Below are 18024 nucleotides of genomic sequence, written 5' to 3' on the forward strand. Positions count from 1 at the left end.
GTTTGGAACAATCTCTCTGCTAAGTTCCTAAAACTGCATTCAAGTGCTTGATACTGTTTTGAAGGTAATAGATGGCCACACCAAATATTGACTTGATTTAGATTTCTCTTTTGTTCATTCACTTAGCATTTTGTTAATTGATAAAAAATAAATTATGGGTACTTTTTTTTAAAAGTATTTATATTTCATAGGCTTTTTTTTTTTAAAGCTGGTCGCAGGCCGAACCCCCAAAATTTCAAATCACCCCCTCTTGCCCCACTGCAGATAAAACAATAAAAAAAAACAAATATTTGGTATCGCAAAAGTCCTATCAAAATTTAAATTAAATTAATCTAATCAGTAAACGGTGTAACGAGAAAAAGTCAAAATGCCAGAATTACCGTATGTTTTTTCAGCCGCCTCAACATTGCAATAAAATGCAATCAAAAGTGATCAAAACATTGAAACTGCCCCAAAATGGTATCAGCAAAAATGTCAGCTCACGACACAATAAATAAGCCCTTACTCAATCTCATATCTCGAACATTGAAAATGTTATGAATATTGGAAAATGGTGACATAAGCGAAAGATTTTTTTTCTTACAAATTTGATTTTTTTAATCACATAAATACAAAAAAGTACATGTTTGTATCTGTGTTCACATACTGACCTGGAGAATCATTTTGCCAGGTTTTGCCAGATTAGTTTTAGTATATAGTATATAAAAAAACAAGAAAACTGACTGAAACACCAAGAACTAGTTTGAACAAGTGCATACCAAAAAACAGCTAGCATATCAAAATAGGAAAAGGGTTGCACTCAGTCATGTTAAAGCATGTCAATGTGAAATACGTGAAACGTGAACAGCAAAATGGCTTTAGAGATTTAGGAAAATAACACGAGACACTTTGCACGAAATTTGGTCAAATAATGTGAGCCCATCCACCATCGTCAAGGTAATCTCATGGATCGGATGGGTCCCTGACCTCCCTGTCCAGTGTGAACACTTATCTAAGGCTAATATCTGCATGCATGGGTGAATGTGGACACCTTTGTCAGCAAAGCCTACATATATGGGTCGGTCGGAGGTGCCCATATTCACCCATGCATGTAGATATTAGCTTTAGGCCAGGGTCACACTTGCGAGAAACTTGCATGAGTCTCGCATCTCAATACCCGGCACTGCCTCCGGCACTCAGACCGGAGCGGTCAGCTGCATAGAAGGTCATGCTGCCGCACACTCTGGTCCCTAGTGCCGGGTATTGAGATGCGAGACTCATGTGAGTTTCTCGCAAGTGTGACCCAGGCCTTAGGTAAGTGTTCACACTGGACAGGGAGGTCAGGGACCCATCCGTTTCATGAGATTACCTTGATAACAGTGGAAGGGCTCACAATAATTGGCCAAATTCTCCCAGGGCGCGTGTGGGACCCAAACCCCTGGAAGAGGTCCCCCAGGAAGACTCGGGGGGAGAGTCTGCTGGAAATGACCTGCAGTTCCTGTTTTCAGTCTTGGCGGGTGATACGGAGGAGAACAGGGAAGAGGAGGAGGCCGACAGCCGTCCACCTCCCCGTTTACCGGATTTGGAAGTCCAGAAAGATGACTTCCAAAGCGAGCAAATAAAGGATCCTACCTTTTCTCAGGCTAGGACAAATGTAAAAGTGATAAATGGGGTACCTGTAGAACCTGGCTCAGGCTGGCATATCCTTACATGGTCCTGGAGAATGATTTGCTATATCAGATAGAGAAAAAGGGGGAAGACACGGTGCAACTGTTAGTCGTGCCAAAACCCTACCGGCGGCAAGTGCTGGACCTGGCCCACGGACATATGATGGGAGGTCACCTGGGAGTCCAGAAAACCACCGAAAGGATATTACACTGTTTTGTTTGGCCAGGCATGCATCACGATATTCATGTATATTGTGAGTCTTGTCCTGACTGCCAAGCCTCTGCACCTAAGCCCTGGTTCTGTAGCCCTTTGGTACCCCTACCTATTATTGAAGTCCCGTTTGAGAGGATTGGGATGGATTTAGTTGGGCCCCTTCCACGGTCTGCACGTGGACACCAACATATCCTGGTCATCTTGGATTATGCCACTCGCCACCCGGAGGCCATCCCTTTGCGTAACACGGCCACCAAGACGATTGCCAAGGAACTGGTGCATGTGTTTAGTCGGGTCGGTATACCAAAACAGATACTCACCGACCAGGGGACCCCCTTTATGTCCAGGGTAATGAAGGAGCTCTGCCGGTTGTTACAAATCGAACCGTTACGCACATCCGTGTATCACCCTCAAACAGACGGGTTGGTCGAACGGTTCAATAAAACTCTGAAGCAGATGCTGAGAAAGGTGATAGACAAGGATGGGAAGAACTGGGACTATTTACTTCCGTATTTGCTTTTTGCCATCAGGGAAGTACCCCAGTCTTCCACAGGATTCTCGCCTTTCGAGTTATTGTACGCCCGACGTCCTCACGGACTGTTAGACGTCGCAAAAGAAACCTGGGAGGGTCAGGTCACTCCGTTTAAAACGGTGATAGATCACGTAACACAAATGCAGGACCGTATTGCGGCTGTTATGCCTATCGTCAAAGAACACATGATGCAGGCTCAAGGAGCCCAAAAAAGAATCTATGATAGGGGCGCCAAGATCCGTACATTTGCACCCCGAGATAGGGTGTTGATCCTGGTCCCCACGGTGGACAGCAAGTTCCTGGCAAAGTGGCAGGGCCCCTTTGAGATTAAGGAAAGAGTTGGTGAAGTAAACTACAAAGTATACCAGGCAGGTAAACGGAAACCTGAACAGATTTATCATGTAAATCTGATAAGACCCTGGAAAGATCGGTCTGCCTTGTCAGCGGAGCTGGCCCGTCCCGTCTGCTCGCATACCGTACCGGAGGTACGGGTTGCAGAGACTCTCTCGGAGCGGCAAAAGACTGAGGTCAGGCAGTTTCTACTTCACAACCAAAAGTTTTTCTCAGAAAAACCCGGGCAGACTACGCTAATGAAAAATGACATCGTAACGGAACCTGGTGTCACAGTTCACGTAAAACCCTACCGAATCCCGGAAGCGCGCCGTGAAGCCGTTTCCAGAGAAGTGAAGGCAATGTTAGAGTTAGGAGTCATTGAGGAATCGCACAGTGCTTGATCCAGCCCGATTGTGCTAATTCCTAAACCAGACGGCACCATCCGGTTCTGCAATGACTTCAGGAAACTGAATGCGGTCTCAAAATTTGATGCCTACCCTATGCCCCGGGTCGACGAGTTAATAGATCGGTTAGGAAAAGCCCGGTATATTACGACCCTAGACCTAACAAAGGGGTATTGGCAGATCCCTCTGGTGGAGGCTGCCAGAGAAAAGACGGCATTTGCTACGCCGGAAGGTTTATTTCAGTATGTGTATATGCCGTTTGGACTGCACGGAGCACCGGCGACCTTCCAGAGACTGATGGATCGAGTCCCGAGGCCACATAGGCAGTACGCTTCGGCCTATTTGAATGACATTGTCATTTACAGCTTGGACTGGGAGACTCATCTCCAGAAAGCACAAGCTGTGATTGACGACCTGTGGGAGGCAGGTCTAACCGCGAACCCCAAGAAATGTCACATCAGGCTAGAAGAAGCCCGGTATTTGGGGTTGTAATTGGGAGGGGTATTGTTAAACCCCAGGTCGATAAGATTCAAGCGGTTCAGGACTGGCTGCAACCTGTCAACAAGAAGCAGGTGCAAGCCTTTCTGGGGATCGCCGGCTATTATCGCCGGCTCATACCCAATTTTGCAGCCATCGCTACCCCCCTGACGAATCTTACCAAAGGGAAAGACTCCGTCATGATTAAATGGAATTTAGAGGCTGAAGAAGCCTTCCATAGCATAAAACAGGCACTTTGCTCTCAACCCGTACTGGTGACTCCGGACTTCCGCAGCGAGTTTGTGGTACAAACGGATGCCTCTGATACTGGTATCGGGGCCGTACTGTCACAAGTGAGGGACAGAGTGGAACACCCAGTCCTCTATCTCAGCAGGAAGCTGAATAAACATGAGCAAAAGTATGCAGTTGTAGAAAAAGAGTGCCTAGCCATTAAGTGGGCTCTAGAGGCCCTCAAATATTACCTGGTGGGCCGAAAGTTCAGGCTGATCACTGACCATGCCCCTCTAAAGTGGATGCACTTGCACAAGGAACGGAATAGCTGGGTGATCCGGTGGTTCCTTGCCCTGCAGGCCTACACTTTTACGGTGGAGCACCGTCCAGGGGTACAGATGGGGAATGCAGATGCCCTGTCCCGAGTGCACTGTTTGGCGGGTGTCACTGCTCGACCGGAGTGGTCTGAGCAGAGGGGGGGGATATGTGAGAATCATGTGGGAATAGTGGATGATGACAGATATATCTCGCCCAGATACCTTTCCTATGTGGCCTAGTCTGGTCAGTATCGCACCTGGTTAGTAATGAATAATGGGAGGCGGATATAAAAGGATGCCAGGTGGTTGTGTGAGTGTCTCAGCCTGAGGACACAGAGAGTCTGTCTGTGTGAGAGACACACGTGAGTGGAAGCAGTGCCCACTGTAACTGTGGTTTGGCTGGATGGGAGAAGCCCACCAGTTGGTAGTTAGGTCGGATCTTGTTTAGTTAGTGCCGGACAGGCAAGGATTTGTTTTATGTTTTATTTCCTTTATGCATTGCTTTCACCTTTAATAAACCTGACCCAGTGTCAGTTATACCCGGACCCGGGCTTGTGCGCCTGAGTTTCATGCTAAACGCACGTGACCTTTGACCCCAGCAAAGGCGATCCCGGAGTGTTTTATCACAATATATATACTTATATACTGTGTGTGTGTGTGTGTGCGTATGTGTGTGTGTGTGTGTATATATATATATATATACAGTACAGACCAAAAGTTTGGACACACCTTCTCGTTCAAAGAGTTTTCTTTATTTTCATGACTATGAAAATTGTAGATTCACTCTGAAGGCATCAAAACTATGAATTAACACATGTGGAATTATATAATTAACTAAAAAGTGTGAAACAACTGAAAATATGTCTTATATTCTAGGTTCTTCAAAGTAGCCACCTTTTGCTTTGATTACTGCTTTGCACAATCTTGGCATTCTCTTGATGAGCTTCAAGAGGTAGTCACCGGAAATGGTTTTCACTTCACAGGTGTGCCCTGTCAGGTTTAATAAGTGGGATTTCTTGCCTTATAAATGGGGTTGGGACCATCAGTTGTGTTGTGGCAGAGGTCTGGTGGATACACAGCTGAGAGTCCTACTGAATAGACTGTTAGAATTTGTATTATGGCAAGAAAAAAGCAGCTAAGTAAAGAAAAACGAGTGGCCATCATTACTTTAAGAAATGAAGGTCAGTCAGTCCGAAAAATTGGGAAAACTTTGAAAGCGTCCCCAAGTGCAGTGGCAAAAACCATCAAGCGCTACAAAGAAACTGGCTCACATGAGGACCGCCCCAGGAAAGGAAGACCAAGAGTCACCTCTGCTGCAGAGGATAAGTTCATCCGAATCACCAGCCTCAGAAATCGCAGGTTAAAAGCAGCTCAGATTAGTGACCAGGTCAATGCCACACAGAGTTCTAGCAGCAGATACATCGCTACAACAACTGTTAAGAGGAGACTTTGTGCAGAAGCCTTCATGGTAAAATAGCTGCTAGGAAACCACTGCTAAGGACAGGCAACAAGCAGAAGAGACTTGTTTGGGCTAAAGAACACAAGGAATGGACATTAGACCAGTGGAAATCTGTGCTTTGGTCTGATGAGTCCAAATTTGAGATCTTTGGTTCCAATGACCGTGTCTTTGTGCGACGCAGAAAAGGTGAACGGATGGACTCTACATGCCTGGTTCCCACCGTGAAGCATGGAGGAGGAGGTGTGATGGTGTGGGGGTGCTTTGCTGGTGACACTGTTGGGGATTTATTCAAAATTGAAGGCATACTGAATCTGTCACGATCCATGTTTGGATCTGTGGCAGATCCGGGCCCATATATTACCTTTTTTTTCTCTTTCAAGCCTCTGGCTTAATGTTAGTTTTTGCCCCCGGTGGCCACCGGTGTTATTACAACCTTACTTGCTCTGCTAATGGGTTTTTGCCCCCCGGTGGCCGCTGGGGTTGCTACACGTTTAAATTAGCCAGCAAGTGTTATCTCCCCCTCCTTCCTATAAAAAGTTGTCAGGTGCTCTGGATCACTGCTGGTGATATTGTTCATTTGCTAACCAACCTTGGTGAGGACTGGACCTACCTGGTGGAGAGGGGGTTCAGCTTGTCTGGAGCAGTGGAGTTGCTGCTGAATGCTGATCGGATCCTTACTCTGTTGCCTCATGAGCATTGGCAACAGAGAAAGCTAAGTTATTTGTTTTTCCCCTGTTTGTTATTTTCCCTGGTGTTATATTAGTACAGCGGAGGGACCAGTGTCCACACTAGCCAGTTCCCTAGTAAGGGATAGGTGCAGGGCTAGTGAGGGACTGAGGTGTCCTGGTCGGCAACAGGTTGAAAGAATCTGTATAGGGAATGTTACAGAACCACTCAGCACCCAGAATATGTTGTACAGTTATATGTATGGATAATAGGTTCTATGTGAGATGCATGTCCCTAATGCATCAGCGTCCGCCCTCCCCCCACCTTTGTAATTTCCAAAGTAAACCTCGGCAGGCTCCGGCCACCTGCGGCTTTTGTAATGCATGTCTAGCCTTCCGCTTTTCTATTGGCCTGCCCTCTGTATCTGTGTGACATATTCTGTGTCCTGTGAGTAAAGTGTTGTCAGACTGAAAATACATGGAGAAGCAGTGATCTTTTATATGCGCCCATGTAACCCTCGGATTCCAGCCAGCGTCATTCATTCACACTCCAGCCAACGCAGAGCGGACCTCCGAAAACACGGGGTGGTACTAGAAGAGGTACCCCAGCTTGGTAGACCCCGTTACACTGGTGGCAGACAGCGGGATTTGATACCCCTTCTACAGGAGGAAAGGAATGAATGGAAAATAACTACCAGAAGTTAAAGAGGACTACATTAAAAGATCTGGTGGAAGCCCGAGGGTTGATCGCCAGCAACAAAACAAAAGCGGATTTGATAGCAGCCATCATGGAACACGACAGTGCAGCGCCCCCCAATGTGAACGTGGAGGAGACCAAATTCCAGAGGGAGGTAAAGAACAGACTGGCGTTCTATGGCCCGAACCCTGAAGTAGAGATCATACGAGAGGTGATGGCTGATGTGCGTACTGATCTGAAGGAAAAGATGGCCGAGCAGACCAGGATAGAGCTAGCCAAGATGGAGCTGGCAGAGCGGACCAAAGTGGAGCTGGCCAAGATGGAGCTGGCAGAACGGAGAGAGGAGAGCCAGCGAGCAGGGGGAGCTCTGGCTTTCGACCAGGTACCTTCAACATTAAGCCACAAAAAGATCCAGTATAATGCCTTCCGACAGTTGGGGGAGGCAGAGGAAGACATTGATGGCTTTCTGCAGGACTTTGAGCGGCAGTGTGCCCTTCATCAAGTGTAGCCGGAGGAACGGGTTCAGATTCTGGCCAGCAAGCTGACAGGCCGAGCAGCGGATGCCTATCGCACGGTACCTGATGAGGACTGTATGAACTATGAGCGGATCAAAGAAGTGATCTTGGCCCGGTATGCGCTGACACCAGAGGCCTATCGCCAAAAGTTCCGCGGACTTATAAAACGCGTAACCGATACCCGCGCTGAATGGGCCTGTAAATTACGGCGGGCACTGCTACAGTGGGTACAAGGGAGCCAAGCAACCACTAAGGAGGACGTCCTCCAGCTCTTCCTGTTAGAACGATTCTTTAATGGACTAAACCCCGAGACACAGGAATGGCTTCGGGACAGACGGCCAACGACTCTTGAGGAAGCCGCTCGTCTGGCCGATGAACATCATGATGCCAGGAGGCCGCAGTTCTCCGGATCAAAGGTGGTCACTAGGGGCCCGCCCATGGACCTGGAGGGCCCCAAACCACCGAAGATTGTAGGGGGACCAGCTAGAAACCCGGCCTACCACAGTCCCCCGGGGCACGATGCCACACCTGCCGTCAGCTGGGCCACCTGCAAAGACAATGCCCCAACCGGACTCAGCATACCCAGTGGCCAAAGGCGGGAACAGCTACCTTCAGCCGGGCTGCTGTACACTGCTACCAAGGCGAAGCCGGCCCGGCATTGGGGGCTACGACTAACCAAGGGGTGGAAGAGATGGAGGAAGTGCTGCATGAAGTAGACCCCGTGCAGGCAGCCCGGGCAGATAATCGACAACAGCATTGACAGGTCGTGTGGGTTAACGAAAAACGTATGCAGGGACTAAGAGATTCCGGAGCAACTTTGACCCTTGTGAAGCCTCATCTCGTCCGGGACCAAGAGAAGACGGACCGGACAGTGGCAGTCCGTGTAGCAGGGGGAGCTATACATCGACTACCCACTGCCAGGATTCACCTGAACTGGGGAGTCGGGGATGGCCTTGTTGAGGTCGGCTTGATGGAGGATTTGCCTGCAGACGTCTTGCTGGGAAATGACTTGGGGCCCATGTTGTCTGCATTCTCGGTGGCCCCTATGGCTGAGACCTATCCTGTGACCACCCGGAGACAAGCTCGAGCTGCGGAGGCAGAATCACACTCAGAGGAGGCCCAGGTAAGACATCCCAGCCCTGCACGTATTCCCATAGCCAAACACATTTCCTGGGCCACCCCAGATGAATTTAAGAGGGAGTTACTTGAGGATCCTTCATTAGAGGGATATCGTGGGAAGGCACAGGAGGGGAGAGGAGTACTGGAAGGGGAACAGTTTGCATGGAAGCAGGGACTCCTCTACCGGATCACAGAGCAGCACCACACAGGGACGAGCCCCACTATAAAACAACAGCTGGTAGTTCCCAAGAAGTATAGGCAGGAGCTACTGCGAATCTCTCATGATATACCCTTGGCCGGGAACTTCGGCGTCAGTCGCACCAGGCATCGTCTGACACAAAACTTCTTTTGGCCGGGGGTAACCTATGATGTTCGTCCGTACTGCCCGACCTGTGACAGTTGTCAGCGCATTGGCAAGAGGGGGGATCGATGCAAGGCCAAATTGCGCCCCCTCCCCATTGTGGAGGAACCATTTAGCCAAGTAGTGGTCGATCTGATAGGGCCGTTAGCCAAACCCAGTCCGTCCGGGAAAAAGTATATATTGACCGTGGTAGATTATGCCACACGGTATCCAGAGGCGGTTGCGTTACCTAACATACTGGCAGAGACGGTGGCAGCCGCCCTGCTCCAGGTTTTCTCATGGGTTGGATTTCCCCAGGAGATTATCTCGGACCAGGGTACCCAGTTTACAGCAGAGGTGACCAACCAACTGTGGAAGCTGTGCGGCGTAAAGTCCATTAGAAGCGCCCCGTACCACCCGCAAACCAATGGGTTGTGTGAACGCTTTAACGGGACATTAAAACAGCTCATTGGGACTTTTACCAGGACCTACAGGGACTGGGAGAAATTCTTGCCACACCTCCTGTTTGCCTATCGGGAGGTGCCCCAAGAATCCACAGGGTTCTCCCCGTTCAAGCTGGTATACGGGAGACGGGTAAGGGGACCCCTAGACTTAGTGCTGGAACACTGGGAAGGGGAGGGCCTCATAGAAGGGGTACCTATTGTACCCTATATGCTGGAATTCTGGGACCGCCTACAGGAGCTGACTCAGGCTGTACGTGGGAACATGCAGGCGACCCAGCGGCGCCAGCGCATATGGTACGATCGGAGGGCCAGAGAGCGCACTTTGGAAATAGGACAGAAGGTCCTGGTGTTAGAGCCCACTAAGCAGAATAAGTTTCAAGCTGCAGGGCAGGGGCCCTACCAGGTAGTGGGGAAAATAGCCGACACAACCCATAATGTCGCCGATTGTGACGACCCCAGGGTTATCCGCATGTTCCACGTGAATATGCTGAAGCCCTACCGGGAGCGCCCTGAAGAGGTAGTGGCCATATGTGCACCTGAAGCAGAGGATTTAGCCGGACTTCCCTTGCCGGATGTCTTAGGGGAAAGGACTCAGTCTAAAACATGGGACCAGGTACACTTGGGTGAAGACCTAGGCCCCCGGGAGAGACAGCAGGCGGAGGCGTTATTGAGGCTGTGACCAGAGGATGTTTTCAGAGAGACCGGGGTACACTCGCCTGGCACAACACAAGGTTGAGACCCAGGATCAGACCCCCCTGCGACAAAACCCCTTCCGCGTCCCTGAGTCTGTACGAGAGGGGATGCGACAAGAGATACAAGAGATGTTGCGTTTAGGGGTCATTGAAGAGTCAGATAGTCCCTGGGCATCCCCCGTAGTGTTAGTGCCCAAGAAGGATGGGACTACACGGTTTTGTGTAGACTATCGTAAGCTCAATGAGAAAACAGTGACGGATGCATACCCCATGCCGCGTGTGGATGAGTTGTTAGACCGGCTGGCGGGGGCAAAGTATTTGAGCACCATCGATCTATGCAAAGGCTACTGGCAGCTTCCCTTTAGTCCTGACTAGTGTTGAGCATTCCGATACCGCAAGTATCGGGTATCGGCCGATACTTGCTGTATCGGAATTCCGATACCGACTTCCGATATTTTTTCAATATCGGAATTCGGCATCGGAATCGGAAGTTCAGTTGATTGACGGCCTGACGTCATCATGATGCGCGGTGTGTGCGCATCATGATGCGCCGTCATTTCGGGCCTTCCGGGGGTCTCTGCCGGCCTGCCGGGGGGCTGTGCCGGCCTGCCGGGGGGCTGTGTGGACTGCCCGGGGTCTGTACCGGCCTGCCGGGGGGCTGTGCCGGCCTGCCGGTGGTCTGTGCACCCTGTGGGGGTCTGTACCGGCCTGCCGGGGGGCTGTGCCGGCCTGCCGGGGGGCTGTGCTGATGTCCGGGGGTCTGTGCAAGCATCGTCCGATGGGACTACAAGTCCCATCGGGCGATGCCTGCTACCATGACAGTGATTGACACATTAGCCAATGATGGGACAGTAGTAGTCCCATCATCCGGCTAATGTGTTAAATGTTAAAAAAAAATAAAAAAAATAAAAAAAAAATTACATGCTACATACATACAACATGCATACTACATACATGCTACATTCATACTACATACTACATACATGCTACATTCATACTACATAAATACTACATGCAACATACATACTACATATATACTACATGCATGCTACATACATACTGCATGCTACATACATACCACATATATACTACATGCATGCTACATGCATGCTACATGCTACATACATAACACATATATACTACATGCATGCTACATACATACTACATGCTACATACTACATATATACTACATGCATGCTACATACTACATGCTACATACATACTACATATATACTACATGCATGCTACATACATACTGCATGCTACATGCATGCTACATACATACTACATACATGCTACATACATACTACATATATACTACATACATACTACATACATACTACATGCATGCTACATGCATGCTACATACATACCACATATATACTACATGCATGCTACATACATACTACATGCTACATACATACTACATGCTACATACATACTACATATATACTACATGCATGCTACATACATACTACATGCTACATACATACTACATATATACTACATGCATGCTACATACATACTACATGCTACATACATACTACATATATACTACATGCATGCTACATACTACATGCTACATACATACTACATATATACTACATGCATGCTACATACATACTACATGCATGCTACATACATACTACATGCTACATACATACCACATATATACTACATACATACAATACATTCATACAATACATACATAGACATACAGTACATATAACATAGAGTAACATACTTACCAATACTTGTCACATTGTTCCCCGAAGCCATTGTCTTTTCCGGGATAAATATTAACATAACAAACCACAAAAATACTCACCCACGATCCGAAGCAGTCCACGAGTGTGTCCCACGACGATCTTGGGTAGAGAACTGCAGCATCAGATGATGCTGCCGTTCTCTACGGGCTGCAGGAATCCAATGACGGAAGGTAGGTATCCTTCCGCACTGTATTCCTCCGCCACTTAAAAAAAAAAAGTCCCTAGTCTCACTTTATGCCATTGCTGTGTGGGAATTTCCCACACAGCAATGGCATAAAGTGAGACTAGGGACTTTTTTTTTTTTAAGTGGCGGAGGAATACAGTGCGGAAGGATACCTACCTTCCGTCATTGGATTCCTGCAGCCCGTAGAGAACGGCAGCATCATCTGATGCTGCAGTTCTCTACCCAAGATCGTCGTGGGACACACTCGTGGACTGCTTCGGATCGTGGGTGAGTATTTTTGTGGTTTGTTATGTTAATATTTATCCCGGAAAAGACAATGGCTTCGGGGAACAATGTGACAAGTATTGGTAAGTAAGGAATTTCCCACACAGCAATGGCATAAAGTGAGACTAGGGACTTTTTTTTTTTTAAGTGGCGGAGGAATACAGTGCGGAAGGATACCTACCTTCCGTCATTGGATTCCTGCAGCCCGTAGAGAACGGCAGCATCATCTGATGCTGCAGTTCTCTACCCAAGATCGTCGTGGGACACACTCGTGGACTGCTTCGGATCGTGGGTGAGTATTTTTGTGGTTTGTTATGTTAATATTTATCCCGGAAAAGACAATGGCTTCGGGGAACAATGTGACAAGTATTGGTAAGTATGTTACTCTATGTTATATGTACTGTATGTCTATGTATGTATTGTATGAATGTATTGTATGTATGTAGTATATATGTGGTATGTATGTAGCATGTAGTATGTATGTAGCATGCATGTAGTATGTATGTAGCATGCATGTAGTATATATGTAGTATGTATGTAGCATGTAGTATGTAGCATGCATGTAGTATATATGTAGTATGTATGTAGCATGTAGTATGTATGTAGCATGCATGTAGTATATATGTAGTATGTATGTAGCATGTAGTATGTATGTAGCATGCATGTAGTATATATGTAGTATGTATGTAGCATGTAGTATGTATGTAGCATGTAGTATGTATGTAGCATGCATGTAGTATATATGTGGTATGTATGTAGCATGCATGTAGCATGCATGTAGTATGTATGTAGTATGTATGTAGTATATATGTAGTATGTAGCATGCATGTAGTATGTATGTAGCATGCATGTAGCATGCAGTATGTATGTAGCATGCATGTAGTATATATGTAGCATGTAGTATGTATGTAGCATGTAGTATGTATGTAGCATGCATGTAGTATATATGTGGTATGTATGTAGCATGCATGTAGCATGCATGTAGTATGTATGTAGTATGTATGTAGTATATATGTAGTATGTATGTAGCATGTATGTAGTATGTATGTAGCATGCATGTAGCATGCAGTATGTATGTAGCATGCATGTAGTATATATGTAGTATGTATGTAGCATGTAGTATGTAGCATGCATGTAGTATATATGTAGTATGTAGCATGTAGTATGTATGTAGCATGCATGTAGTATATATGTGTTATGTATGTAGCATGTAGCATGCATGTAGCATGCATGTAGTATGTATGTAGTATATATGTGGTATGTATGTAGCATGCAGTATGTATGTAGCATGCATGTAGTATATATGTAGTATGTATGTTGCATGTAGTATTTATGTAGTATGAATGTAGCATGTATGTAGTATGTAGTATGAATGTAGCATGTATGTAGTATGCATGTTGTATGTATGTAGCATGTAATTTTTTTTTTTTTTTTTTTTTACATTTAACACATTAGCCGGATGATGGGACTACTACTGTCCCATCATTGGCTAATGTGTCAATCACTGTCATGGTAGCAGGCATCGCCCGATGGGACTTGTAGTCCCATCGGACGATGCCTGCACAGACCCCCGGAGCCTGCACAGACCACCGGCAGGCCGGCACAGCCCCCCGGCAGGCCGGCACAGCCCCCCGGAGCCTGCACAGCCCCCCGGCAGGCCGGCACAGCCCCCCGGCAGGCCGGCACAGCCCCCCGGAGCCTGCACAGACCACCGGCAGGCCGGCACAGACCACCGGAGCCTGCACAGACCCCCTGGCAGGCCAGCACAGCCCCCCGAAAGGCCCGTACAGACCCCAGAGAGGCTGTACAAGGGCAGGAAAGGGTTTTTCTTATTCCGATACCGGAAGTCCCATAGACTTGAATGGGACTTCCGGTATCGGAATCGGCGATACCGATACTTTTTTTAAAGATCGGCCGATACCATCCGATACGATACTTTGAAGTATCGGACGGTATCGCTCAACTCTAGTCCTGACGCTATTCCCAAGTCGGCATTTGTCACCCCGTTCGGCTTATTCCAGTTTTGAGTTATGCCATTCGGGATGAAGAATGCCCAGGCGACCTTCCAAAGGCTGGCTGACCGGCTTCTGGATGGTCTCCAGGACTATGCTTGTGCCTACCTGGACGACATCGCCATCTACAGTACGACATGGGAAGAGCATCTAAATCACCTAGAGACAGTATTGGACAGGATCCACCAGGCCGGAATCACCCTGAACCCAAACAAGTCACGTGGGCAAAGCAGAGGTTCAGTATTTAGGGCATTGGGTGGGAAGTGGGAAACAGCGACCAGAACCAGCCAAGATTGAGGCCATAGCCAAATGGCCCATCCCACGCACTAAAACCCAGGTTATGGCGTTTCTAGGGAAAGCGGGGTATTACAGGAAATTCGTTCCCAATTACAGCAGCGTAGCCAAGCCCCTCACTGATCTGACCCATAAGAACCAACCCCGCCAGGTAACCTGGACCTCAGAGTGTGAGGAAGCCTTCCGCCAACTAAAGGACGCCCTCACCAATACCCCTGTATAGGCCGCACCCGATCCAACTAAACGTTTCCTGGTTCACACAGACGCTTCTATGTTTGGATTGGGGGCAGTACGGAGCCAAGTCGGGCCGGACGGCCAAGATCACCCGGTAGCTTACCTGAGTCGGAAACTACTGCCCCGTGAAGTAAGCTATGCGGCAATCGAGAAGGAGTGCCTGGCGGTAGTATGGGCACTCAAGAAGTTGCAACCATATTTGTATGGACGACAGTTTTCCCTCCTAACTGACCATAATCCCCTAGTCTGGCTTAATCGGGTCTCAGGAGACAATGCCAGATTGCTTCGGTGGAGTTTAGCCCTACAACCTCTGGACTTCACCATCCACCACAGACCCGGCAAACAAAACGGTAACGCCGATGGACTAAGTCGACAAATGGAACATGTACCAACCCCATAAACTTCGGTCATCCCCAAACCGATCCGTTGAGGATCAGACTGTGTATGCTGATCGTGTCGCTGAAAAGGGGAGCCGTGTTACAGAACCACTCAGCACCCAGAATATGTTGTGCAGTTATATGTATGGATAATAGGTTCTATGTGAGATGCATGTCCCTAATGCATCAGCGTCCGCCCTCCCCCCATCTTTGTAATTCCCAAAGTAAACCAGAAAAAATTAATTAATGGAGATTGGAAAAGACTTAGTGTACATAAAAATCCCCTTAAAACACAATTTTATTAATGATCATAAAAACACACCTTCCCAGTGACGTTGAAAAAATGTCAAAAAATAAACCTAGTATAAGGTGCTGCATAGCCCTACATAAAGGCCTAACTGATACCTTCCTATCCGTGGAGGTTGGCACCCTAATAGTACGATATTGGCGCCCCCACTCAACGAGGACTATCCCTCACTTCCCTAGTGATCCCTAGTATCACAGAGAGGAAAACAATTTCAAGATAGAACAGTAATGAAAAGATCAGAATGCCCTAGGACTTATGCAGACCAAACAGATAATACAGCAATAAAACATTACCCACATCATGATATCATGTGACCCACAAAAATAGCAGCTATTCTCACTTGGAGAGATAAACATCCTCAAATACAATCAGCAATAAATGAAAAGGTCACTTATCATGTCTCATGGGGGACCCTCAACGCGTTTCCCCGCCGTAGCGGTTCATCAGGAGGAATAGTCCTATCAAAAATATTGTTGCTGCTTCATGCCTGATACCTTCAATAATAGTGGCACCAGAAGTCTAGGAAACCGGATTTAAATAACCGGTATGATTGTTTTGCATACCACCCACTATCCGGCAGTCCAATCGGTGTGAAGATGCAAATAACTGAGAGCCAGGTGTGCAGCAAAAAATATCATATACCTGAGAGCCCGCCGCTGCATTCAAAATTCAAAGCGGAAGAAGGAGTCATTAGCGTGCGTTCCACCGTGGGGCGTATCCAATATGGCGCCCATACTTCCGGTCGCGCAACCCCCTCAGCGGGTTGTAGCCTCCGGAACCATCCTGTGCGGGCAGAGCGGAGGGGAATCAAAGATGGCGCCGGCACTTCCGGTCACATGTTTCCCCTTAGCTCCCGGACACGCCCATAGTAACCAGCAATGGGCGCATCACCAATGTGGGCCGGACCTACCGATCACATGTTTTCTCCCTGCTCAATGATGTAAACAAACAGAGCGCATCACATGAAATCGCCAGGAAATCAAGAGTCTGCCCGCAATACAATGTCCCACAGATTTATCGCAGTAAGGATGACCTCAATAAATCTAGTAGTACCAATCTCCTCATATTCGGCATAATGCTGCACATCAGAAATTCAAGAAATATAGAAAAATAAAGAAGCATATTGCTATGCGATAAATCAAATCAACCATCCAATGTGGTCGATGCCATACAGGCATCATCCAATATGCCAGACATATAGAACCCCTTATCATAACCCCCTATAACAGAAAAAAGGGGGGCAAGTTCAACCAACCAGAGACTCAAAAGATCATAAAAAACAGGCATATGAGATGCATTCATTCATCCCATTAGGGAAAACCGATTGCAGTCTGAACATCCATTCACACTCCCGTGACACGGGAGTGTGAATGGATGTTCAGACTGCAATCGGTTGGGACATTGTATTGCGCCCGCACAGGATGGTTCCGGAGGCTACAACCCGCTGAGGGGGTTGCGCGACCGGAAGTATGGGCGCCATATTGGATACGCCCCACGGTGGAACGCACGCTAATGACCCCTTCTTCCGCTTTGAATTTTGAATGCAGCGGCGGGCTCTCAGGTATATGATATTTTTTGCTGCACACCTGGCTCTCAGTTATTTGCATCTTCACACCGATTGGACTGCCGGATAGTGGGTGGTATGCAAAACAATCATACCGGTTATTTAAATCCGGTTTCCTAGACTTCTGGTGCCACTATTATTGAAGGTATCAGGCATGAAGCAGCAACAATATTTTTGATAGGACTATTCCTCCTGATGAACCGCTACGGCGGGGAAACGCGTTGAGGGTCCCCCATGAGACATGATAAGTGACCTTTTCATTTATTGCTGATTGTATTTGAGGATGTTTATCTCTCCAAGTGAGAATAGCTGCTATTTTTGTGGGTCACATGATATCATGATGTGGGTAATGTTTTATTGCTGTATTATCTGTTTGGTCTGCATAAGTCCTAGGGCATTCTGATCTTTTCATTACTGTTCTATCTTGAAATTGTTTTCCTCTCTGTGATACTAGGGATCACTAGGGAAGTGAGGGATAGTCCTCGTTGAGTGGGGGCGCCAATATCGTACTATTAGGGTGCCAACCTCCACGGATAGGAAGGTATCAGTTAGGCCTTTATGTAGGGCTATGCAGCACCTTATACTAGGTTTATTTTTTGACATTTTTTCAACGTCACTGGGAAGGTGTGTTTTTATGATCATTAATAAAATTGTGTTTTAAGGGGATTTTTATGTACACTAATTCCCAAAGTAAACCTCGGAAGGTTCCGGCCACCTGCGGCTTTTGTAATGCATGTCTAGCCTGCCGCTTTTCTATTGGCCTGCCCTCTGTATCTGTGTGACATATTCTGTGTCCTGTGAGTAAAGTGTTGTCAGACTGAAAATACATGGAGAAGCAGTGATCTTTTATATGCGCCCATGTAACCCTGGGATTCCAGCCAGCGTCATTCATTCAGACTCCAGCCAACGCAGAG

At 47.5% G+C, this 18024-nt stretch overlaps 1 protein-coding gene across 1 annotated transcript in view; it reads right to left on the reverse strand.

Moving 5' to 3' along the window:
* Positions 1-16328, reverse strand: part of RSPH14 (radial spoke head 14 homolog) — a 301306-nt gene extending 284978 nt beyond the window's left edge. Inside the window, exon 1 of the mRNA XM_073582821.1 lies at positions 16189-16328. Coding sequence (XP_073438922.1) covers positions 16189-16237 — 49 coding nt within the window. The 5' untranslated portion in view covers positions 16238-16328. The remainder of the gene's footprint in view (positions 1-16188) is intronic.
* Between the last annotated feature and the right edge of the window lie 1696 nt (positions 16329-18024).

This window comes from Dendrobates tinctorius, unplaced genomic scaffold, assembly GCF_039654945.1.
Source record: "Dendrobates tinctorius isolate UK_male_01 unplaced genomic scaffold, ASM3965494v1 ptg000073l, whole genome shotgun sequence".
Taxonomy (NCBI): Eukaryota; Metazoa; Chordata; class Amphibia; order Anura; family Dendrobatidae; genus Dendrobates; species Dendrobates tinctorius.